This window comes from Lytechinus pictus, chromosome 10 (assembly GCF_037042905.1).
Source record: "Lytechinus pictus isolate F3 Inbred chromosome 10, Lp3.0, whole genome shotgun sequence".
Taxonomy (NCBI): Eukaryota; Metazoa; Echinodermata; class Echinoidea; order Temnopleuroida; family Toxopneustidae; genus Lytechinus; species Lytechinus pictus.
In genome coordinates this window covers 23,387,619-23,415,279 of record NC_087254.1, presented here as the reverse complement: position 1 = coordinate 23,415,279, position 27,661 = coordinate 23,387,619, and the positions used below count along the sequence as shown (strand labels likewise).

General features: G+C 36.1%; 1 protein-coding gene across 1 annotated transcript; it reads right to left on the bottom strand.

The window, feature by feature from the left end:
- Positions 1 to 674: 674 nt before the first annotated feature.
- LOC129270351 (uncharacterized) lies at positions 675 to 27,537 on the bottom strand. The gene is made up of 12 exons (XM_064105612.1): positions 22,218 to 27,537; positions 20,765 to 20,797; positions 20,109 to 20,447; positions 18,197 to 18,385; positions 17,613 to 17,804; positions 16,926 to 17,085; positions 13,916 to 14,005; positions 13,003 to 13,137; positions 11,989 to 12,057; positions 9,846 to 9,975; positions 8,827 to 9,034; positions 675 to 7,581 (listed from the first exon to the last, which is right to left on the bottom strand). Exons 1-12 carry the CDS (start codon positions 25,424 to 25,426, stop codon positions 7,410 to 7,412), a joined length of 4,926 nt encoding a protein of 1,641 aa, XP_063961682.1. The 5' UTR covers positions 25,427 to 27,537; the 3' UTR covers positions 675 to 7,409.
- Positions 27,538 to 27,661: the final 124 nt, after the last annotated feature.

Below are 27,661 nucleotides of genomic sequence, written 5' to 3'. Positions count from 1 at the left end.
TGAAAGTCCGTGTACGAGGCATCGATCATGACAGTGCCCTCTACTTTGAATAGTGAAATTATTTCAGGACCCGCAGTTAACCTTAATATGCATGATGCTGATATGATAAAATAAAGAAAAATGTGAAAGAGAAGCAGGAGGGGAAGAAGAAGAGTAAATAGGAAGATAAAGAAGAGGAAGGACAAGAGGCCCATTTTTATACACACTTTTATCCACCCAGCGCTACTCGACGTCGACAAATAATTGTCGACCTTTCCTTTGAATGTCCTCGTCGTGGATTTCCATTCCATTCCATTTGGAGTTACATGATCATGCACATTTCAGTATCATTCTCTATCTCTTCATCTTTTCCAAGACTTCCCCCACTCCACCTGACCTTTTACTCTGCAATGTCTTATTTCCAATATCCATTCGTACCCACTGTCCTACCCATCAACAGATTTACCAATCTCCCTCCCTCTCCTCTCCTGATCTACCCCCCCCCCCCACTTGGCTTGCCATCTGCCTACCTCACCACCCCCCTCTCTTTCTCCATCACTCATCACCTCCACCTCATATTCATCACATATACACAGGTCTACTCTTGACTACCATGGTGCGACATTTTGGTGACATAAAGAGATTGCTCAACATTAGATAGAACATTCGAATCAAAGGCTGGACTAGAGATAAAATAATTTTTCTTGATATTTTATTAGAAAAGGGGAAAACATCTGTGATATGTAATAAGTAATTAATTATGCTGCATTCAATGAACATACACTTTCAATGTACAAGTATTTACATAATATACACAAACTCGCATACACTTATAATTACAGCCAAGACTGTAACAAAGCCGCAAAATTATACCCAGCTATACGATGGAATTACCATTTCTTCTCAGGTAAAATAAACAGAATCAAATAAGCGACCATTCACAGGGAATTCATGATCCTCTCAACATGGAGACAATTGCCATTCTAACTCATTTTGGTGTGATCTTTTTTCATTTTGCTTATATTTTTATTTTTATTTTGTTCTCTCTCTTTTTTACAATTTTCTTATAAATCGTTAATGAAACAAAAAGCCAAATATTGGTAATACAATTTCCAACATGAGATGAGCTCTTAAATGATAAACATCCTACAAAAATAACAAAAATACCAATGTGGAAAGAAGTAGGCTTTTTACAGGAAGGAAATTTGTATGGCTTATTTCAATACATGACCATGAAGTAGCACATATTTCATCACTAATTCGTTTCTGAAGCTACTAATATAACCATTTTTATTCAACATATACAAAGATATACCTCCCCCCTAAAAAAAAATCAAATTATATGGCCAAAATATTCTTGTTTGGGAATGACAATAGATTCAATTTTCCACAGATTTTTTTTTTCTTCTTCTTCAGATTGCTTTTTGTAACAGGTTTAGACGGTCTAACAATATGGGATACAATTTGACCTTGGTATGAAGTGAGTATAATTGTCGCTGCAATTTCGCATCAACATAATTCATGATAAAAAATAAAAAATAAAGTCAAGCATGCTTAGAATGACCACTTACACCCCTGTCCAAGAAAGGCAACAAATAATATTAATCTGCTTGCCATGTATATTTCACTATATTTCTGGGTTAGTGGCCATCGTAAACTAGCAAGGCTGAAAAAAAAAGAAAACAAACAACCAAGGAGTGGATAAGATATGATGGAAGAATCTGCAGGAGTACTTGCTATCTGAACTTGGCCTGTGATGAGGAGATCCAGGGATGACTTCTGTCTTCAAGGACCAATGATGTCTTCATGTGAGAATGATGTCTGGAGGTTCTACATGGCACAGGTAGAGATTTTCTTGAAAGGATCCTTTCCTGTATTCTTAACCTGCTTACGCATATATTCCTTTTTTTATTGTCTACATCCTACAGACTGAACCTTACCAAAGTTTCTATCTTTAAGTACTGAATATATTATGACATAAGTTTAACTCAAAGATGGAATATTCTAACCCTAAGAGTAACCATAATATTTACTATGTGCTAGTTACAATTTCCTGAAGTAGGGGGTCATCTATAGGAATTCTATAAAAATAAATTCACAAAATTAAATTTTAAAAAAAGGAACTGCTACAGGCTAACAAAATGGAAGAATTTTAAATGAGATAATGTGCAAAGAGTACATATATTAAAAACACATTTACCTATAAAGCATCAAATGCACTTCTACCTAAACCTCTCCCAGAAGTACCACACCCAGTAAATCTGATAATCCTGCAACATGGAAAGTCAAAGGAAATTCAGCCTGAAAATAGCATCCTCAGACCTGCTGATCGGCTTCAACCAATGTCACTTCAAGATAGGATCTCTGCTTCACTTCAGATGTCATAGATGTCATCATATTTGCAAGATGTTCAGGATATAATTTCAGGGGAAAGGATCAGGAGCCGCAAAGCAAAACTTCTCTGCAACAGGACAAACACTTACCAGGTTACTTCTTCATACCGAAAGAAGAAAGCTGAAACTCAATGCATGCAAAATTGTGAAACGGTGTCACTCCTAGTATGAATATCCACGGTGATTAGTTATGTCCCGTCAAAGGCCACACTTCTGCTGATCTTCGATCATCATGGTGCTTTCAATCTCGGGTGTAGAGAGCAGGCAATCTGTCATTAGGTTGTTGAATGGTTGATTATAGAATTAACTCATCAGTGAAGTGAATAACATTGGTCTTGCAGTTCTAGGGCAATTTGTTGAGATATGAAAGAAATATCAAAGTTCAGTTCATTAGCCTCCTTGTGCATTACATCTTGTATATTTGGGAATAGACTCATTATAGCTTGCTGCTACATACACTATAAATAGAACAGTTACAGGAAACTCTCTCCTATTCTCCATACTAAATCACAGTCTTTCTCTTCAAGGCTAAAAGTGGATGATGCAGGTCAAGAGGGTTCTAGATTAAGCTCAAGCTAAAGGAGAGACTTCATTGATATTGATGTCCAGAACTATGGAAGCCAACAGCACGTCTAGAGATTGATGCATTCAAGGACGATAGGATGTCTTCTAGACTCTGGATGGCTACAGCTTGTGCACATCAACCAGCTATGATACAGGTCTTGACTGTGACTTTGGGCGACCTGTACCAAGTGGTTAATGCACACAAGACGAAGGGTGATAAGGGGTGCTGGAACTCTGGATCCTTTGGAGGATGGGGTGCAGAATCAACCAGGCATAGAGACAAAGGTGTGGCATATGATGGAAGGAGCTTGAAGGAAGTAGCCAGAGTTCTTAGGGTTGTGGACCTCTAGGTGGAATCACAAGGCAAGACATAATGCCGACATCGCCAAAACAGAATGGAAGGAATGGGAAGCTCTACCACATCATGTCAGGTCTGCTCAGGAACTGGTGAAAGATTGGATCAGGACCGGTAAGGAGGAAGGACAGTGGAGAATTGTTATTTTGTAGGAACTGTCACAATTACTTTCAGAATATTTCAGGAGATTTTATCAAGAAGAAGGGTGAGACTGGAACAGTAGATGAACATCAAAGTCACATAGCAAAAATAACTAGGTAAAACTGCCATTGTTGCTTTTAGAATATTTCTGAAGATTTGATGAAGAAGGGCAAGACTGGAACAAATATATGGGTGGTAGGTGCACATTGGTATATCGTCAACATCGTGTAACAAACTTCCAATCAAGGTACGGAAACAGTATGGCAGTAGACGGGTGAAACCAGGTTTTAGACTTGGCAGATAGGGTTTGTACGACAGTCTTTCACATGCTTCTTATTGATACACAAAAGTTATGAACATGGTCGTTTACGATGCCCGGATACAATAATCACATCAGTACAGGGACCAGCCGTTAAAAGGAATAGCAAGCACTTCCATCAAGAAATCTCTGCATAGGTGATACTTCATCCAGGATAAAGGGTACGAAGAAGTCTTACAGATGCTGCTTCCATACTGAATTTCAAGTTCACACCCCCAGCCAAGTGCATCTATTGGCAGGCTTGGAGAACACTGCTACATCACTTACAAATGGAAAAGATTCTATTCCACCATACATCTTCTATTCTCCTTCACAAACCTCCTGCAAGGTCTCACATGACAGCATTGGCACATGCACAGCACAGGATAAGAACCAGTCAATTCCAATTACAACATGCAGGAGTGAAGCCGTGTATGACTTGGTCATTATCCCTCCAGTCCAGTAAGGATGTCAGCAAACAAAGCATCGCATCAAATGCAGGATCATTGATCCAATGGACGCGCAAGAACGTCCGACCCAAAGTTAAACCAATTTACACCAGAAGTCTCAAAGTGCGGAACCCCTAAAAGTACCCATGCCCTACCCAACCCAATTCCAACACAAACCCATCCGGAAATATTACATGATGGACAGCACATATATACACTGATGATCACAAAGTTTGTGCATATGAAATTGTACACATAGATACATTATCAATAATATATAAATGATAGCACCTAGTACATCAAGTCAATGCATCGCCCACTACCTGCTTCCAAATTGAACGCTGGTCATTTCAAACTGACCAAGGATTTCACGGAAGAGAAAGGTTAGATGTTTTCTGTAACCTTTTGTGTAGTGTTTTCCACAAGTGAAGTACTAAATAAAATGCATGAGAGCCTTGTGCTAGGCAAGGATTTTGTGCAAATTAATTTTTCCCAGTAAGCTCTAATATATACAGCGTGATCTAATAATTGAAATGGCTGAATAATTTTGCTTAATTTATCTTTGGATAGTGTTGCCTGTAAAAGAGGTCAAAACGTCTGGAGGCAGGCTGCTATAATATCAAACAAAGGGACACTTATGACATCTCTTCTATACCAAGTAGTCCAGGTGCGAAAACCAATTACACCTGGTCATGATGTACAATGAGAGGCACGTATATGGACTATGCAATGATTTCACAACATAATCTTCTAGATATCATAGCCAGAGTTTTAGAGTATCCTTTCGATGTTGACTGGTACGTACATCTTAAGGAAATCATAATTTTACCTCACAACAGAAATATTCTTATACCCTACTTGTATAGAAACCTTAATATGCAACCTTGTTAATTCTATACTGACAAGGTAATGTCAATGATTTACAAACACCATGAAGTTTGCACACAATGTTTACTCCAAGTTCGTTCATATGAAAATTGATTAACAGTGATTCATAAAAAAATTTACATTTCAAAAAGATCTTACACGAACATGACTTTGTCATCATCATGTTAAAGGTATCAAATTTCTGTGCTACAACTAAGAAAAGAAGAAATAGTCTATTTATCATTCTCACATAAATACCAAATGTTTGAATTCTTTTTTTTTTTCTTGAAAAAAAATTATCAAACCATTCAAATTTAGTATAAAAAATTTTCATGTTATTTAATTGAGTCCTCAATTAGTGAAGCAAATAATATATTTTATTTTTGCTTTCAATAATGGAGATCATATCAGATGAAAGAAAGAGCAGTTCAGAGATTGAAAGCCAAATGTTCAATTGAAATTTGCTTCTATGCCTTTTCTTAGGCTCGACTACGCTGAGTAGTTGGAAAATCAATTCTGTATGGGATTTGAAAATGATTAACATTACCCTGTCAAGGTTTCATCCTAAATAAAAACTAATATCGTAGCAGACATAGATAGCAGTGCATTTACAAAAAGTAATACTAATGAAGTAATGTTTATAATACAGCTTCAAAATTACTCTACCAAAACTACCATTCAGAATTTATGAAAGTGGGTTACAAGAGATCTCATTCCAGACTACAGAATAAACAGCGAGCCTTCCATGGTCTTTTTATTTTTCATTTGATAATTGTTTTAACATACATATTCCATGTGAGATATAAGCAAAGTAAGCTATACTCAAGGGCACTAAGAATGCACATTACTACATATTCATACTCACCTGCAACATATAGATTTCTATCATCTGGTGAATCGATTGATTGTAATGCATGTTTGATGTATTATTTAGTTGCTGTTCTTTTCCTTTTCAACTGTTTAGACAATACTTACCAGTCCTCAAGTATAATTTACATTAAGAAATTGGAATTTTAATTATTCCATCAATTTACTTTAATATTTATTTTTTATTACAATTAATTGGAGTGGTATAAATGTCTACATATAAGAATAATGAGGGAGTATATGTAAAGAGAACTTTGTCCTTTCTTATATCATGCATTTAAATGTAAATGAGCTAAGCTTCTAAATATTTAATAACTTAAAAAGATATGAAAGATGTGCTTTTATCAAACATGGAATCTGTTATCTTTAAACCCCAAAATGAAAATGAAAGTACAAGGCAGGCCATTTCCTTGTTAGAAATAAAACAATGCATAAGCCCACTGTCATAAATGTTGAAGGTGTACATATAACTCCAAAAATACACAACACTAATTCCAGTAGTAAGCAACATCTGATACCTCGTAGTATTACCTAAACATCTTATTTAAAGTTTTGAATACTGACAAGAAAGATTGGAAAAATTCCCAAATGGCATCATTAACCTGGAAGTTAATATTCTTATACAACAGTTTGTGCACAGTTTAGCAGGGGACAACGTACAAATAGATAAAAACATATATATATCTACATGGAGATTGAACAACATTTATTATACGCTGTGAAATATCAAAAGGATAAAAGGAAGAGAAAAGAGAGTGTTACAATAAATATCTTTATTTCTTTTCTGCATAAATGGAAATATGATTTTATTAAATACCAAATGAAGTTGATGGATCTCTTGTTTCATGAAAAAGGGCAAACATTTGATTTTTTTAAGAAATGAATATTCCTATCATATCCTACACTATTGCATGGAAAGTTCATAAAATTTATAGGCAAATGATTATGCAACGAACTATATCAGTGAAATAAGGAATTATCCTAGTCCTTACCAAACTAGGAAATGTCACGAAGCATCAAACAGAATTCCAGATGACAATAAATTTGCAAAAGTATTATAAATCATCTGTTGAATTTGTATGGCCAATGTTCTACTGATCATGTCTTTGCATAAGGGGGAATCAAGACATGTGGCCACTTTTTTTCAGTAATTTCGTTTTTTTTTTCCAACCCATATACTACTGAATTCTGTAAATCCCATGGGTTTTGTGCAGGGACCATCCCCATTTCCTAGCCACTGGGACTATCTGCTAACTACAGACATCTGAGATTAAACATCAGTGTTTCAACTTCTGATACATCTTTCCATAATATATATAATGGCTATGGTCCATATAATGCCCATTAGTTGATCTTTCCTCTCAAAAAGTTCTCCAAACTTCAAGTGACCAGTCATCTCTACCAACAACTTTTTCTTCAATTCAATTCAATTTTTTGTTTGATAGATCAATGTTAAAGTCTTTGGATTTGGGGTTCTATCAGACTATGCTGTATGTCTAACTCGCTGCAGCAGCGGCCATAGCTGTGGTGCTCTGTTTGCAGTCCACTTTAGTCCTATCTGCATTCAAAATTATAGTGCCCAGTTCTGTGAGGAATTCAATGCATTCCTCGTTGCTGTCAAAAGCTAGATTGTTCGCCACGTATTCTACAGACACCATTGGTCGAAACCTACACCGACACATCCAACAGAGACATTTAGCACCCGGACCATCAAGACAGGAAAGGCAGGATTGCAGAGGGAGAAAAAGGGGGAAAATTCTTGATTAGATTCAGTATTATGTAAAATGCTATATAATAGAAAATGATGTGGATGTTTGCACATAAACATGCCTACCTTTGCGGTATCTAATAAGATATGTTTCATGATAAATGCGGACTTTGATGTTAGGAATAATCTGTCAATAATGAATCTTGGAAACTGTAAGTACTCATTTCTAGTCAAATTGAAAATTGGTAACTCTTAATGCAAAGGAAAGATTTGAGGGATGAAATTTATCCCAACCCTTATCTGTTTCAATCTAAATATCTATTAACAATATAACTAACATACCTAATGTAACTAACTATAAAAACACTTACCTTGTGCTGTAGGTATTACATGTATATCAGATAAACAAAGTTTTATGCTTAATGATTAACTAATAATCTTAAATATCTGAAAATAATTCAAATAATTCATCCCCTCCTAACATGAAAGCTTAAGATATTGATGCTCTTAAATATACAAAAAATATCTGGATTGATACTTACCAAAACTATAAAATATAAATATTCAGTTAATAGCACAAATAATAGTCAATAATACAATTGTATTACTAAATTTAGAAATATATACACAAGGGCCAGTATTCTGAAGTCAGGTTTAAGTTAAACTCAGGTTTAAAGTTGTGGTTTAAGTATGGACAGCCAAAAGTATCGATTTTTTATTAAGTTGTACGTTTCTTATGTTTGCTGTGCTCTTTCTTGATTCATCGATGGTGAAAACAATAATCTATATATACTTCCTAGACAATTATTAATGATTTGAGAGCCAAATGAGCTGAAATATTATATCCCTACTGTTAGTGATTTATGTAACAATTGGCTGTCCATACTTAAACCACAACTTTAAACCTGAGTTTAAGTTAAACCCGACTTCAGAATACGGGCCAAGGTAACTAGATGGTTATAAACTTTGAGAAATAAAGTTTTGTAAACAGGAGTATGTCCATAGATGATTCTAGAATTCATCTGTGAATGATTAGAGCTTTTTTTCAAATATTTCTTTGAATAAATCAATTTTTGATATATTTTCCCCAATTATCTGCAACCTGTAAAGCTTTAACATTTAAGAATGGGCAGCATTTCAATAGTAAACTATTCTCTGGATGATTATTTTTCTTAAAAAAGATAATAAAGGAGAGGAATACGTACGATTTGACAATGATCTTGATTGCCGCCTTCCGCTCGCGTGCTATAAACATATCAATGACATAAGACCCCATGCGTGGGGCAGTACGATATAACTTGAAAAACTTATGATAGTCTGACATGGCCCAGGCGGAGCGTAGCTCCAGGGCGTGCTTTACCAGGGGATCCTGACGGGATTCAGGTTTGAGGGTCGCAAGGGCAGTGTTCATTTCTGGTAGAAGGGGGCAGGAATTAAGGAAAACAAATTATGGAATGGTGTTAACATTTTGAATGCCATGTTTATTCAACATATACATGCTGGACTTTGCACCCAGCTTTCCAGATCACCAATAGCATTGTACATGCAGGAAAGGGAGAACTGGAAAGTAAAAGGCGCTGAGTTTGATTCCTGACAAAGGACAAGGCCTCTCTTCCTTCAAACTTTTGCCTTACATGTATTTGATTGGGTAGAATAGGCATGATGCAATAAATTCATTCATAACATATATCATTAGAAATCATTAAAGAGCAGGTAGTATTCTAAGGACTACATCTTGAAGAGAGCAAATCAAATAAACAAGGATTAGGAGGTAGCAGGTGGGGAGACACAGAAGGGAGTGGTGGTCGAGAAAGTACAAAAGAGAAATGTAAGGAGATGAGGAAATGGAAGAGGGAGAAAGAGGATGGCAAATGAGGAGGGTGGAGGAGCAAGACACAAATTACAGTATAAGAAAATACTCAGGCTAAGATGGAAGATTAGAAAGATGATGAAGAGAAAGAAAGAGACAAGAAAGATAAGGTGGGAAAAAAAAGAAAGAGAAAATGGAAAAATTAAAGTGGAACTTGAAAAGAAGTTAGATTTACAAGAGAAAGAGTTAGGAAGAAGAAGGGGAGGAATCTGCCTCTGCTGAAAATTCAAGGAATTATCAAGGAAACCTTCAGAAGTTACAAGGAATTATATCAACAATGTGCCAACATTCAAGTAAACTGGACAATAATCACAATACAATCAATCCTTAGGTCATCATTATCATAAAGGATACCCATAGTATTTTCCATACTGATGTAATACAGTATACGGTACGCCTGGAACTCATGGATGTTGCCTGGGTTCCCTTCACTGTAGAGAGCTTTCAACTGGGTCTGGCACTGGTTGAACTCAGGAACATCTCCCTGAAAACATAATAAATACAATGTTAATGATTTTTTTAATGTTCAGACTTAGAACCAGATAGAAAACCACTTTCATAAGGATTACAAAGAAAAACTAAAAAAGATACAAATAATAATGACTTCATTCTGTATTGCATAATATACATGATGGCTTGAATGCACAAATGTACTGTAAAAGAATTATTCAATTGTTATTTCAACAGAACAATTGATCATGAATGTTTATTCACACATATATGAATTCCAATTGGTTCATAGGACACTAGCTAATAAAACAAGTGGAATGCCTCTGGATGTACCACCTGCATCTCGCGATTCAATATAGCAGCAGTGCTGACTTTGAAAACTACTATAAAATAATTATTAACAAAAAACACCATTCATATAATGATACAATACTACATTCATTGACATTTGACCTTGATCATGTGACCTAAAGCTTGTCAGTGATACTTGATTACTCTTATGTCCAAGTTTTATGAATTAGATCAATAAACTTTCAAAGTTATGATGGTAATTCAACAAATACCCCCAATTTGGCCAAAGTTCAATGACCTTACATGACATTTGACCTTGATCATGTGACCTGCAACTCACACAGGATGTTCAGTGATACTTGATTACTCTTATGTCCAAGTTTCATGAATCAGATCCATAAACTTTCGAAGTTATGGTAATTCAACAGATACCCCCAATTTGGCCAAAGATCATTGACCCTAAATGACCTTTGACCTTAGTCACGTGACTTGAAACTCAGGCAGGATGTTCAGTAATACTTGATTAACCTTATGTCTAAGTCCTTATGTCTAAGTATCATGAACTAGGTCCATTATTTTCTAAGTAATGATGACATTTCAAAAACTTAACCTTAGGTTAAGATTTTGATGTTGAATCCCCCAACATGGTCTAAGTTCATTGACCCTAAATGACCTTTGACCTTGGTCATGTGACCTGAAACTCAGGCAGAATGTTCAGTAATACTTAATTAACCTTATGGCCAAGTTTCATGAACTAGGTCCATAAGTTATGCTGTCATTTAAAAAACTTAACCTTCGGTTAAGATTTGGTGTTGACGCCGCCGCCGCCATCGGAAAAGCGGCGCCTATAGTCTCACTCTGCTATGCAGGTGAGACAAAAACCAAAGATAGACAAATCGCGCGAGCGCCGCAAAAATTTGCACGGCGGTAGTGTGCGATGTAATCTACAAGGCTGTATGGTAAAATTTTCCAAAATAATGAGATTTTATTTTATATGAATTAATTATGCTAATTTATGCATAAATCATACTTTTTGCTCTAATTCACTAAATAAAGCTCCTAGAATGTTAATTTTTGGTAAAAACATTCTTTGTAGCATTCTTAACAATGGCAATTGAAAAAAACTTCGGTTTGGAAATCAATTTCTTATGTATTTTATTGTTTTATGAATTTCTTATGTATTTCTTTGTTTTTCAACCTTTTGTTTTGCTTTGTTTTTTTCACCAGATTTATTGCACAACCTTTTTGAAGCATAATTATGCTAAAATCAATTGCTTTCAGCTCTTTAAAGTAAAAATAATCATATCTTTATGAATAAGATGAGAAAACTCAATTTGCATTGACTTTGTACACAAAATCACGTTTTGGAACAATTTTTGGTCTGACATGCACTTACAAAATGTTGCGTAATTTCGGAACCGCGTACCCGGGCGTCGTAAATTTGGTCTCAAAAGATGCGCGAGACTTAAAAGTATAAACTATCTAGGCCAGGGTATTGGAGATCATATGGCCAGAGGGGCAACGGGGGGGGGGGGGGGGGGCCTCACAGCCATACACTTCCAAAAATATTGCGCGAAAAGTTGAGGGGGGCCTCTGAGTTTTTTAGTATAGATTACGTTGATACCTGCAGCATTAATCAAGCCACTGCAAATTATTTGATACCTTAGAAATATATGTTTAGGGGAACTTTGAAGAAGTTCTTATATTCTTGAATAAAGGTTACCAGACTGAAGATAACATTGGAATTCTTTCTCACCTTCTCGAGTGCTATCCTTCCATGGGTTTCATACACTTCAACTGAGAACTCATTCCTGATGCACTGGATCTGTAATCAAGAGGGAAAACAAAGAAAACTTGCAATCAAATGCCTGTAATCATATCGGGAGAGGAACAAAAGAATTTTTGAATACCACGCAATGGAGCAATGTCACCACAGTCAATTACATTCATGCAGTTGATATATTTTTGGGGGGCAAAGACACATGACTGTTTCAGGACAAAGGGACAGGTATCGTATTTCATGGTTTGCCCAATAAATTTTGTATGCAGAACCCCCTAAAAATATACAATATACTTCAAGAAAAAAATGAGATTAAAAAAATCCTGCATACTCTGAGCCCATTCTTATTGCATGAATAAAGCTAACTTCAATGCTTAAAATGGTTGACAGAAGATAACATCTACAATCCTTAATTTGGTAACAATTTCCCTCCATCTGAAACAGGATTCCAGTCTTTAAACTATTCAGATATGTGACCACCCAGCGTGTCAACCACATTAGACTCTTTTTTAACTAGCAAGGTACTTGGTGACAGTAAAAAAAAAAGTTATTTCAACGATTTAGGATAAAACATACAAAATTTCAAAAAATCTATTACTCTTCCGTTGCACTCTGCTAAAATATGTCATCTTGAAATGTAACCTATCACACTATACAAGTATTTGTTCAAGACCATTTTTTCTTTGAGGTAGGGGGAAGGCTGAGAGTCTATTTCTAGCCTGAAAACCAACTTAATCTCTCTTTGAATCTTTCCCGGAAATTCTTCCACATCCAATTAAGTTGCTGTAAATGTTTGAAGTGAAAACTTTGGACAAAATCAAATATCGTTTTGAAGCTTAGAATCTGCCTTTCCAAATGACACATGTATTGAAACATCAGAATTCATTTGTGCCGATTTACTGCAGGATTTGAGCTTGTTGGTAACATTCATATCGGAGCAGCAGTCGAATGAATGATAACTGTGCCTTGGGGTTTTCACTCTGAACTTACCGTTAGATCCTGCCTAATAGATTTGAGTTGCTCGCAGACAAAGCGATAATCCTGCTTCTCCTTCCATCGGTCTTTGACCTTCACCAAAGACTTGCGGAGGACTGAGATTGGTCTTACCTGAGATGGGTCTGGGGCCTGGTTTATGAAAGAGAGATGAAAGAAGAGAAGAGGAATGGGAAAAAAGTGACGGTTATTCATTTCATAACACTGACGACCTGAAATTACCTTTTTAGATTTAAAATTTAGAGTTAGGTTTAGATTTTGTAATATTCATACAAGTAACAGATATAAGATAAAGACCAAGACACGACAGAATGGCATGTGAACCAGAGTACACTTTCTGGAAGATGATTATATCAAAATAATATTGCACAATAACCATAAAATGATCCAAGTATCAAGTATAGGAGCAAATACATTTTACAATTCAACAGTCATTAATGATGACATTTTCATGCTAACAAAGTCAGCAAAACCAAACAAAATTTGATGGTCGCCATTATTCATGTAGATAATGCCTTTAATAATGTATGTGCATGGCAGAGGTTTTAATGCAGAGCAAATATTTGCTTTGATGGCATGACAAATATAATGGGACATTTTGGCATTAAAACATTCCATACAACCACTTTACAAAAACAAGTTGTAAAGGCAAATTCTGTTCGCCAATCATAAACACTAATTGACTGTAGAAATGGTCTAAACATTAACCCCATTTAAAAGTAGTCTTTTTCCAGACAAAGTTCTTATGATGGAGGGGTGAGATAAATTCATACTGACTAGAATGGGACTAATTAGGCATTCTTGACACTAACATGAACCAATTCATCTTAAATATGCTGTGTGAAGGTTTCATCATATGCTACCTAAGTATGGTCATGAAATTGCTGAAACAACTATATTCTAGACTTACGGTAGTGAGCCTGAGGTACTGTTTCCACTCCTCTTGACTGGTACCTACGATGGGTTCCATTGACCATTCAACATCATCACCTTCTCCAGTCTGTAGGAATAGAACAATAACAAACATTTTAAAAAAATCTACAATTAGCTGGGATGTAAGAGCATATTTCAATAACTTTCTATAACATGACCAAGTTGTGTTGGGATACAACAACAACTTTCACACTTAAAAAAGATATCTACCATGCTAGAATAGACAATAGGGAGGACTAAAAGATCTTTTTCAGACTTCTATAACCCAACCAAGACCCCCCCCCCCCAAAAAAAAAAAAAAAGACTTTCTGTTATTTAACATAAAACTTTAAATATTCTAATTCTTGCAAATAAATTCAAACGTGAGACTGCTACTGGATGGTTGAAAAAAATCTGCAAGTTTGCAAGAGTTTGCAATAGCATGATGGGAAATAAATTAAAAGATGACAAAATGGCAAACAATAGCGGGAAATGAAGGTAGAATGGAATTAGTCAAGAGCTAGATTGGAAAACAAAGAAAAGGGACAAGAAAAAAAACTTAATAACATGACCGGGCTGCCGAGGATAGAAAAAAAGAGCGGGAAGAAAGATGGACTGCATACAATATTGTGCTATAAGCTTGCTAAATTTTATGCAAATAAGCTACCGGGGCAAAGCCCCAGACCCCACGCAGTAGGGGCTCTTCATCTATAACCTTTAAATGGCTCTATAACGCCCCCTGTAGGGACCCTTTTCTACATTAAAGGTCAAGTCCATCCCAGAAAAATATTGATTTGGATAAATAGAGAAAAATCAAACATGCTTTATGCTGAAAATTTCATCAAAATTGGATGTAAAATAAGAAAGTTATGACATTTTAGAGTTTCGCTTATTTTTTACAAAACAGTGATATGCATAACTCAGTGACTTGCAAATTAGACAGTCGATGATGTCCCTCACTCACTATTTCTTTTGTTTCTTATTGTTTGAATTATACAATATTTCATTTTTTACAAATATGACATTAAGGATCAACTTGATAGAACCATACAGAATTAAACAATGCTAATTGCACATGTTCAGGGAGGAATTAATCATTGTTTCACATGACAACAGGGAGAAAATTAGAATATTTCATATAATAAAATACAAAAGAAATAGTGAGTGAGTGATGTCATCAGTCTCCTCATTTGCTTACCGACAATGACATGAATATAACTGTTTTGTGAAATTAAGCGAAAGTTTAAAATGTCATAACTTTCTTCTTTTACTTCCGATTTTGATGAAATTTTAAATGTTATGCTTGTTGCATTTTTATCTTTTTATTCGAATCAACATTTTGTTGGGGGTGGACTTGTCCTTTAAGCTTTACGTTCAATCACTGGCGTACAGGGGCGCGGGGGGTCTTGGTTCTACACCCAAGAGGAAATTAAAAAAATTATAGGAGACAATGTATTATGAAATGAATGGAAACAATGAAATGTGTTATTTGCTGAATATAATGGATATCTATCACATAATCAAAAAAAATTTCCAGCTCACTTTGCTCGCTGGCGACTTTTTACAAATTTTCCTACATTGCTATGTTTTGCCCCCTCAAAATATTTGGTTCAACTGGGTTGAATAAATGTGTTGTGTAAAAGCTATATTCTGTATATACCCGCGATTTGATTAAAAATAGCGGCAATCTGCGAGGTTTAAATGGCTTTGATATCAAGAAGTTCCGGGGCTCCAGACGGACCCCAACCACATAGCACTGCCCTGTATGAGTATGGAAGGGTTGGGCCATGGTCCCCAAAATTTCTACAACCAAGAAAAAAAAGGAGGAAAGAAAAGCAAAGGAAAAGTGTAGGATATGATTTTATTTACTGAATATAATGTCAAAAAATATCTCAAAGTTAAATTCTCATGAAAATGTGATTTTTATTCTCGCTCGGAACTTATATTAAGCAGCTTTTTAGCACATGCGCCATACTGCGCCTCTCGTTTTTTTTACTCTTCACGCTACTGCCGCAAAGAATCATGTTCACAGTGGCATACAGACCACAAAAAAAGGAATGGAAAGAGAAAAGAGTGAAATATATCATTCTCTGGATTTCATGTCAAACTTTATCACAAAATTTGATTTTTGTATTAGAAATGTCAACATTTTTGCTCGCTCGCTTCGCTCGCTCGCAACTTAAAAAAAAGGATAAATTCTGCCTGATACGAAATGTCTGGCCCTCTCAAAATCGTCGCCTCATTACCCCATTACGCCTGTTCATACCATGATATGACCGGGAATTTTTTGGCTCTTGCCCCCCCTGGCCACCGACCCCTGTTACGCCGCTGGTTAAAAGTTGTGGTTTAAGTATGGATAGCCAATTGTTACATAAATCACTAACAGTAGAGATATCATATTTCAGCTCATTTGGCTCTCAAATAATTCATAATTTTCTAGGAAGTATAAATAGATTATTATTGTCTTCACCTTCAATGAATCAGGAAAGAGCACAGTAAACATAAGAAACATACAACTTCATAACAATTTTGACAGTTTTGGCTTCCCATAATTTTAGCACAGAGATAGACCATGGTCTAAGTTAAACCTGACTTCAGAATACGGGCCATAGTCACACTTAACTCTTTGTGAAACACCCCCAGGGTCCCGTCTTAGAAAGAGTTACGATTAATCCAATCAACCACAACTATGGAAAACCGGCAACGTCTATATCTAAAACACATGTCTGTTCAAAATATTTTCTAGATATGATTCATAGTTTTCTTGAAAATTCAGTGTGCTTTACTTTGTTTACAAAGGACATTGTGCAAATTTCCTGAAGAAAAAAATTATGACATTGATGGATTTCCAAATACTTGAGGTTGATCGGACCAATTGTAACTCTTTTACCACGAGACCCAGGTCTAACATTCTGTAACTCAATACTGGGACTAAAGGGCAATCACTGGGATGAAAGAACAATAAATAAGACTAAAAGAAATATTTCAAAGATTATATATCATCTTACCAAGTCTTCATTTATCTGGAGGGAAAGTTTCTGAGTTCTTTGTTTCTTGCCACCTGCAGGACTGTCATCTTCACCAAGCATATCCTGGAATCTTGCTGCGCGCTTCTGCATGCGCATCGTACGCTCCCTATCATCTGCATAGTTCACATTACCTACATTCCTGCGGAAATCATAATAAAAGTACCGTCAAAACAAGATTATAAAATGACACAAAATCCTTTTCCACTCCGGCAGTTCACTCTTATTATACATACAATCACAGATTATAAAATGGAAGTATCAAGTGCAACATTTACACATGAGTACTTTATAATCCAAGAATGAAAAATCTTCAACAGTTTCTTTACTCTTGTGCATCGATATCCTAGTACAAAATACTTATGTTATACTCAGGTTTTCCCCCTAAAACTGAATAAAATAGAATATTTCACACAAAAAAATTATCTTTGGTTTAGTATCTTAATCGAGATCATAACTGTTTTATATATATATGTACTATGAATATGTAACACAGTACAATCATGGAAATGAGATAACAAAATTAATTAATGAAAGATATTTTCAAAGTGTTGAGAATAGAAAGCCCATTTACTTTCAAGTCTGTAATAAACATAATGGACTCAAACAATAAGAAACCCTATACTAACCCCAATAGCTTAGACAAGATTAATACTGTTCAATTCTTACTTATTCTTCCCTTTCTGTCCTTTCTTTCCTGGTGTTCTTTCGTTCTTTCTATTAACTTCTGGCTCTTCACTCTTCCTTCCCCGACCTCTACCCCTACCACGACCGCGACCTTTGCCCTTTTCTTTCCTATCAGCAGACAGCGGAACATAGTCTCTCTCACGGCTCCTATCCCTAGGGCTCTTGTCCCGATCACTGTAAAAATAAGACAAAAGAATTATTCAATATTAATTTCTTTATTAACTTGATTAGGATGCTAATTATAAATATCATATAAACAATTTTTCTTAGAACATACTGATTCTCAATTATAGGATTCTCATACGAAAATCTGGATTAATGTCATTCATGAACTTTTATTTAATTACTCAATCATTCAATTCCTGTTTATCAATAGATACTAAAGGATTCTATGATCTCATAAAAGTGTCAAACACAAATTATAAAAATGCAAGAAATACCTGAATATTATTCATTAAAAAATGCCCAATAGTAATATGATGGGAAAATCAAACATACAAAGATGTAATATAGTCGGTAATGAGAAATCTGTGATCTCTATTTTGTGAATTTCTAAATGTTCTTACTCTCTGTATCTCCTGTTTCTCCTACGGGAATGTGAAGAGGGAGACCTGTGACGTCCGGGACTTCTTGATCTAGACCTAGACCTGGACCTGCTGAATGAGCTGTCACTGTCACTGCTGTAGTCTCTGGAGAATCCAAAGATCTTACGGCCATGGCGTCCCTTAGCGGGAGAGGCCACACGGGCAGGATACCTACAGTAGTCAATATGGAGGATCCAACATTAATATTTGGGCAATTCCATAGAAGAATCATATATTGGACGCAATTGCGTGGTATATCAGATATATTGCATTCACGCTTATGAATAATATATATCTGATATACCACAACAGAAATCTAACATTGTTATTATCATACAAACCACTTTCCATGACAACAGCAATGTATTCAGTTTAAACAAAAATATACCCAAAAATCATCTTGATCACTGAGATGTGATTTAGAAGTAGCTGTTCATGACATCATATAGTATCATTGCACATTGACCTGCATTGCTTTTTGCACATGTTGTCATTTCGGGCATGTGAGTTAGATAATGGCCTCGCACAGTTGAATATTGTAACAATATTGCACTTTCTTTTTTTCTCTCTTTTGATATGGATAACGTAATATAAATAAGACTGGTAACAATATGGCATGCCGGCAAGCAACATCTGGAAGGATGATTAATATACAAAAGGTTTTATTGTATTAAAAAAAAACAAGGTTGTGAGTGATGATTTGATTTTCCATCCTACCCTTACATTTTTACTTCACTTCATGAAGTACTCAAGCTATGACATTTGAGCACATCACACCTTTTTATATAAAGCACAAAGCAAAGAAAAATCATTTCAGTAAGGTTCCCCATATATAGGGGGTTCTATGTACAAAGTTTATGGAAAGGTGTTTCTTTATCTGTCAGAAAGAATTTACTGATAAATCAGGAAGATCATTATCAATTACTAGGGACAGTGATTTTCTGCGATCGCGGAAAACGGACAGAATTAACGGAAACGGCCTTTTGAAACGGAAAGTGGCTTTTCAAACGCATTTTCCCTCAAAATGCATAAAACAGGAACAGAAATTACTCCAAAATACAAATTCTAAGTGGCCATAAAACACGATCTCACTTCGCCACAATCATGACAATCTACACATCATGACTGCACTCGACTCCATCATTCCATCGTATCAAAAACTCATTCACAAGCACGGCGCAAGCACTAGGTGACCAAACATCATTCGATCATAACCAACGGACGGAGGGAAGGCAGCAACACGGCCGTGTGTTGCTTCCCTCTACGTTCGGTGATGTAACAGCACGATTGCCGGGACTCCCCATATCCAAAATGGCGGATAGATGAAAGTCGTCGACTGCTCAAAACGATGTCCAAAATTATTGATAAAATTTCATTCAACACTAAAATAATGCTGATAATGTGAAAGGTGAGGATATATATTTATGTTCAATGTGTTTCTTTCAATATTTTTTCGTGCTTGTATAGATCTGATGAAAGTGGATTCTAAAGTGTTATGAGTACAGTGGCAGCTACAAATTTTGACCAGCGCGAGTACATCGCTACTCAATGCGTATTGATGTCAACGGAATTTTATTTTTTCATGTACACAAAGTCTAAAAGAATTTCCGTTTTCAGACATGCAGAAATGGAATTTAAGATTTCCTGAAATGGAAAACGCAATTATTTTTAAACGTAAAATCACTGTCCCTAAATTACCAATAATTCAATACAACTAATCAATTCATCAATTAGGGAGATACAGGGGATTAGTAAGGGCAAATCCAGGACTGTATAAGGGAAGCTGATTTTTTTTTCAAAATTTTTCTTATTGTGATTTTCTCATTTTTTTTCCTTTTACACATATAATTTGATGACCAAGGTAGGATCACCCTTTAATTACAGTTTTCCCTACCTGCTCTGTTGGTTCTCCTGATTCTTATTCCACTGGCCACGCCCTCGACCACGCCCCCGACCCAACCCCTGCTGCGACATGTCAGCATAATTATTGCTGCCGTAGCGGGGAGGGTTCTCCTGGTTGCGGCTTGCGCTCCAGGGAGCTTCAGGGTGGTCATCAGGAGACTTGGGGGTAGGACTGGGGTGCGGGGACAGTGGGAGGGGCTCTAGACTCCAATCCTTGGTCATGACTGTACCCTGACTGTGAGCCTCTGTCAGGATCTTCTTAAGGTGGGACTCCACTTTGTCCTTCTCTGATTCATTCTGGCAAGAATTAAAGGCTCTCTGGACATAATCCCTGTTGACAAAAAGTGATAATGGCATGGCATACACAAAAACATCAAATATCAAAACCCATACTCTCTTTATGATATAAATTCCTTCAAAAGTCTGTTACACCGAATGCAGAAGTTGCAGTACGCGGGCATTGGTTGATCAAGATTAAGGTCTATATTTTTCAAACTGTGAAAAGAAAAACAATAATTTGACTGGACATTTTGAACTGGCCAGTCACAGCACATTCCGCTATAAATGAACACAGCAAGTAAAGACCTGATGAATTTGAATACTGACCAAATGAATTTGAATACTGACTTGCTGAATTTGTATACTTACTTTAAACTTGGTGGCCAATCAGCAGGACTGACACTGCAAGATAAAAAGGGAAAATGAAAATAATTTTTTGTAATTTTGAAAACACCAAGAAAAATAATTTTCAATGTGTGGATTCATTGTCATATGAAAAGAAGAGTACAAGTACATGTACATTGGGTTTCATAAGGCACATGCTGCATAAGGGATGCAATCTAAAATGTAATGGTTAAAGCCCCCCCCCCCCCCCTCAGGAAAAAAATAAAAATAAACAAATAAATATTAAAATAATACAATAAAAAAAATGATAATGCAGTCCAACCTCTCTTGTCCGGACATGTTGGGACCAGCACCATTCCGAATAAGGGATTTATCCGGATCTGGAGTCCCAATATTAAATACACGCAGCTGCCTCCCATAAGGTAGCTACACGTAATCTATTCAAAGCAATGTCAGTGCAAATTATAGGCGTTTTTTACAGCAAGCATTGAATGTGGTGAAAAATCCCAGACATACCTGGATATTGCTTTCTGATGTGCAATTACTATAATATAAGAATAGTTTTCAAATAGCCTTACTTAGAAAAAAAGGATTTAGATTGTAACTGGAAAACTTTGTAAAGATTCATTCATGTAACAGATAATTTTGTCAGTTTGAAATAATATTATTGAACAATTGTAAAATTTTCGGACTTGATTTAATACAATTCTTTATGTCATGAAAATGATTTTTTTTTCTTTCTTCTTGTCAGGGGACAATATTCTTGCAAAGTACATAATGCTTTCATCACAGATTTTCAAATGTGATCAACTTTAAATATCAATAATTATATATCTCTTTTAAAAATTGAAAAAAATTGCAATATCAACCCAGCATCATATTGGAATTGATTTAAAAAAAAAAAAGCCAAAGAAAAAAATATTCATTTTGTTTAATAGCACGATCAAGTGGCATGACTCATACATGCCCAAACAGTACAAAGGAAAAGAAAAAAACATGTAGGCCTACTGGAGAATATTTTTATTGTTAATGTTATTGCCTAGTTCAAATAGAATTGTGAAATATATTAATACAGAGCTCCCTAAAAATAAATATCACAAGATCAATATTCAAACAAAGATGGCGTTGGGATGGTGGGAATTCCCAATTTTTTAATTCATATAGTACAAGGTATCCCAACAAATTGAGGGTGGAGGGTTTTGTCCATTTCAATGTTGCATACCAATACATCTTTTCAATATCTCATATTTTTCCTTAATTACACTGTAGATAAAAAATATATATATACTAAAAACACAATAAGTGAGAAGGAGAAAGCAAGAGAGAGAGAGTGAGGAAAGGACTATAGAAAGATAAAAAAAAGAGAAGGAGGGGGAAACAAAGAGAGGTAGAGACAAGAGAGAGAATACAGATGTAAAAACATTCATTCACAAAGAGGAAAGATATTTTCGCCATGGTATTAATATCAAAGTCTTACAATGATTTATCGTTGATGATCTCCCCCACATAATGACAAATTTCACGCCTGTCTTCATCTTTGGTGCCATCTACCTGACATCTGTTGTCTCCAACAAAATTTGATCTTCTCGTCCTTCTACCTCTACCTCCTCTTCTATTTCTTCCTCTACCTCCTCTTCTCCTACATCTGCTTTGAATGCCTTTATTTTTTATTTTACTACCACACTGCTGAGCCATATGCCCTTTTAGAGGGCCAGTCTGACCACCTACATGGTGTACCTGTTGACGCTTGCCACCTCTGAGCTTACGAATTTGTCCCGCTCTTCTTCCACTATTTTGTTTGACTTTTGTAAGTTTCTGAAGAACACTGAACCTTTCCTTCCCCCTTTCTCTATTTCTGCTAGGATCATGACAAGGTATCATAGGTAGGCAATGCTGTAGCTGATTCCTTTCTGAGCATTGCCCAGGACTAGCCCCTGCTTTCCATGAATCTAGGTTGGGTCCATGAACTGTTGATTGGCTCATCTGAAATCGTTCAGGTTGTTGCCAGTCTTCAGAAAAGGAAGCGGCATTACATGTAGTGGAGTTTTCAGGTCCTAGGCGCCTTTGTAAAATTTCACTCAATGATAGATGCTTATCTTCTAAAGAATAACACTGATGGTGAGGCAAAATCTCAACCCTATGTTCACTTCCAGGGTCAACAAAAGAATCATTGTGTAGCAAAGGACCTTCGACAAAAGATGAACCACCATGTCCAGACAGTCTTCTAGTCTCAAAACTGTCAAGATTCTGTGTGGAAAGGTGTCCCGTCTGTTGATCTTGAAAGTTTGGGGCAACAGTGAACCTTTCTCCATAAAAAGCTGGTGCCTTTTCCAAATTTAGATTTGGATTTGGTCCAAGCCGTGATTTCAAGTTATGAGGAAGACTATTAAAGGTTTCACTTCTTCCGTCAGAGTCGCGGGGTGTAAGGAATTGTCTCAAATCATTTTCCTTTTCCTTGTTTTGATGATCAACTGATGTGTTCTTGTTCTGCTCATGAGAAGCTTGAGAATTACAGCTCTTGCCCTCCACCACAGTCTCACCATCTTGATGCTTTTTATGAAGCCCAAGTTTTATTACTTCAGATTTCCTTCTGTAAATGATGCCAGCTTCTGATGGTGACTTTATGTCACTCGCCATTGTGGGGATAGAACAAATGATGGTGTTTTGTGATTGACCGGATGGCTGTTCAGTTTGAGTCGGCTCAGTGCCAATGGCATGACTTTCCAGCATCAGAACATCCTTGTGAGATTGTTCCTCCTCACTAGTAAACCTGCTGTACCTTGACTTTCTCTTCTTATCTTGTTCCTCATCATCGCTGTCATAGCAAGTTTTGTTTTCTCTTTGGTAAAGCTCAAAAGTGTCTTGCCTGTTACGTTTTGTAACAGGTTGGGATGGTATTCTAGAATTCCGTACCAGGGTAGATGTACTTGTTGGTGGAGTATGTTCTTGAATTCTAAGATCACTTGAGATGCCTGTTGATGAGCAAGAGGCAACATCTTGATGAAGATTGTGTTTGGTCGAGTCATAGGATTCTTGTTGCTGAGCTAAACTCTGATTAACTTTTACTTCAGTAACAAATTTCATCTGGTCTTTTAGGTGTGAACTCTCAAAGCTAGGGCCCACAGGAGCAGTATTTTTAGAACAATCTTCACCTGCATTTTCCCTTTTATCTACAGCATGAATTTTTAGCATACTTCCCCTTTCAATTATCTTTTTCTTTCCAGACTTCTCTGTGCTTTCATATTCCTCTCCACTGCTGGAATAATCAGTGCTTATGTATATGACATCTTCAGCTTTATCATGAATTCGGGTATCATCTATATCTGCATCTAAAAGTTCATCGGCATGTCGAATGTTATCCTCGCTTTCGGCTTTTTTTATAATTCTCTCTTCTATTTCTAGATTTCCAAAGGAACTTTCATAAACTTGTCTTGTCTCACTTTCTTTACCAGTTTCTTCCATGTCCTTAGAGTTGTCTGATCTTTCTGTATCATCTTGTACTTGGCTTTCAATTCCTCTTTCAGTTTCATCTTCTTCTTTCACTTTACAACTTTCATACACTTTCCCAATTAGATCAGGCATTGTCATATCATCTCCATTTCCCATTCCTCCTTCATCTTCTCCATTTTCATCTGCTCTAAGTTTGTCACCTTCTCTTATTTTGTATATTTTGGATCTTCTCAGTATCTTTTCTGGTTGTCCACCTTCATTTGCTCTGATTTCACCAGTTCCCTCTGTTTCACTTCCCTTTGCAAATGCTTCTACTCTTTCAATATCGTCTGCACTCTCTATTTCAGTTGTTCCGCCTGCTACTTTTCTAACTTTGTCTGCTTCCACTCTTCCTGTTTCAGTTCTAGTTCCGATTTCCTCTGCCCCTCCTACTGCGTCTGCGGATCCACTTTCATTAGGTATTTTTGTTTCAGTTTCCCTTCCAGTGCCTTCTGTTTTTTCATTTTCATCCATTCTTCTTATTTCATCTTCTCTTCCATTACTGGCTTCTTCCTGTCTTGCAGTTCTACCTTCTGCTGGCTCCTCACTTCCCCTTATCTGTTCCCGATCCATAGCAGCATTCAACATGCAGCACTGCATTACCTGCTGAGCTACCTCACCAGTGATACCAAAGCTCCTCTCAACCCAAGTAAAGAAATCTCTTGTATCTGCCTCACTGCGAGATAAAGGCATCCATACTGTTTGCGCAAGAAGTAGCCATCTTCCAAACAAACGAATTGCTTTCTGCAAGTGGTTGCTGATCACCTCAAAGGAAGTTTCACAATCTCGTAGATTCGCAACGCAGTCTTTCAGTGAAACTACAGTCAAGAGATGATTTACAGAGCTTGATTGGCTGGAGACATCCTCAGGTATTTCTCTGATGCCTCTAAGCAGGTTTGAATCCTGATTTCGTTCATAGAGAAATAAATGATTCCAAGCTTGTTCAACATCAGTCCTACAATTCTGTATGATCCAAGCAGAGAACCTGTCTCTGATATCATCACTGTCCAGACAACCATCAAGATCTAAGAGCTTCCTGGCAATATGGAGCCATCCACCAAATAAGAATGCATTCTGCAATGACTGGCTCTTACAGGTTTCCAAAAGAGATCCACAATGGCGTATGTTCTGTTCTATTGAATGCAAAAGGTGCTCATGATCCTCTGAATGTTCCATACCAAAGCTCAAAGTACACATCAGTAAATAGAAAATATGAACTATAACTTGGCAAAAGTTGCCATTAATATCATCAGCTCACTCACAGAATTCAACGGCACCATCAATGATTTTCTAAATTCCAAAATTCAATTTTTGTGAACATTTTACAAGGAGCACTGATGTGGTGTCAAAATGCTTATCATTTGTAATGATATTTCCTTCTTATTTTCCTGCTGAGTATATCTTCTTTGCAGAATATTGTTGTATGTCACTGAATGTTCAAGCCAAATAAATGATGACAAAAGATTTTGGTTGTTTGGCAATCTGTACCATCAAGTGCCAATGAAGTACATGTACTTGTAAAAACATGCCTTTACACTGCTCGTGGGGATTCCCCAGTTATCTTTTGGACATGTGCCAAAAAAAAAATCAAGAATCTATGATTTAAAGGGATGGTCCAGGGTGGAGATACTTATATCTCATTAAATAGAGTAAAATTCACAAAGCAAATTGCTGAAAATTTGATCTAAATCGGATAAACAAATAACGAAGTTATTGAATTTTAAAGATTTGCATTATTCTGATGAAACAGTTCTAGGCATGTCTATATGAATATTCATTAGTTTGGTTGATGATGACATATCCCCACTTGTTCTTTTGTATTTTATTATATGAAATTAGGTTTATTCAAAAAATTTCTACCAAGAACCAAAACAACTGGATTGACAACTGATTAGTGCATTAATTGGTTATTGCTGCAACTTCATCATTTACACATTTATGATTTCATGTAATCACATAAGGAAAAGGAAAGTGGGGATGTGACATCATCAGCCCACCTTATGAATAATCATGACGATGTGCATAATCTGTTTTCACAAAATATTCATAAACTTTAAAATTCAATAGCTTCGTTATTTTTTATCAGATTTTGATGAAATTTTCAGCAATTTGCTCTGTGAAGTTTACTCTATTTAGATCTAAATATTTTAAGCCTGGACCATCCCTTTAAATTTCAATTCACCCCCCCCCCCCCCGTCAACCCACTGAGCTCTATGCTTGTGATAACCAATAGGTGGGGTTTATTGAAAATGATTTTTGAAATTCTAAAACTCATTATTTTGTGAACATTTACACGAGGAACACTGATGTGGTGTCACAATGCTCATAATTAGAAATGATTTTTCCTTCTTCTTTTCCTGCTAAGTATATCTTCTATCCAGAGTAAAGTTGTATGTCATCAAATATGCAAGACAAATAAATGATGACAAAAGACGTTAGCAATAGGTACCATGAAACGCTAACATACATGTACATGCAATGAAAAGCCATTACACTGCTCATGGGGATTCCCCACTTATTTTTTGGACATGTGCCAAAAAAGGACCTATTAGAATTTCTATTATTTAAATTTCAATTCAAACCTCCCACCAACCAACTATGCTGGAATACCCAAGGTTGGGGCTGGATTCAAATTGTGGTCAATAGACAATGAAGTAATTAACATAAATTTAGTTCCATCAATTAACATCAGTAAAACATGACTCCCTTCCCCTAACCCCAGGAAACTGTCTTCCAAATGATCAAAAGAAACAAAAAAACACTATAAAACGTAATGCATAACTATAAAAATTAAAAAAGGTGTTTTCCCCCATTACAATGAAGACTAGAAACAAGAGGCAACAAATGGAGCGCCGCTGGCAGTCTCGCCTGCATTACACAATTCAATATAGAAGCAGTGCTGACTTTGAAAACTATCAAATAATCATGCACAACAAACACAATTCATATAATGATATAATACTACGTTCATTGACCCTAAGACCTTAGACTTGTGCAAGACAATCAGTGATATTTTATTACCCCTATGTCCACATTTCATGAATATGATAGCAATTCAACGATTACCCGAACATGGCCAAAGAAACTCGGGCAGATTATTCAGTAATACTTCATTACCCTTATGTCCAAGTTTCATGAATTAGGTCCATATACATGTACTTTCTAAGTTATGATTACATTTCAAAAACTTAAGCTTAGGTCAAGATTTTGATGTTGATTCCCCCAACACAGTCTAAGTTCATTGAGGCTAAATGACCTTTGACCTTGGTCATGTGACCTGATAATTAGGCAGGATGTTCAATAATATTATTATACAGTGCGTCCCAGAAAAAACGAAACCGAGTTTAAGCGATGATTTATCATAACTTAATCACAAATACAATAGACAAATGACCTACCAATGTAAAGCTTAGAATCTCCTCTTTCATCTGA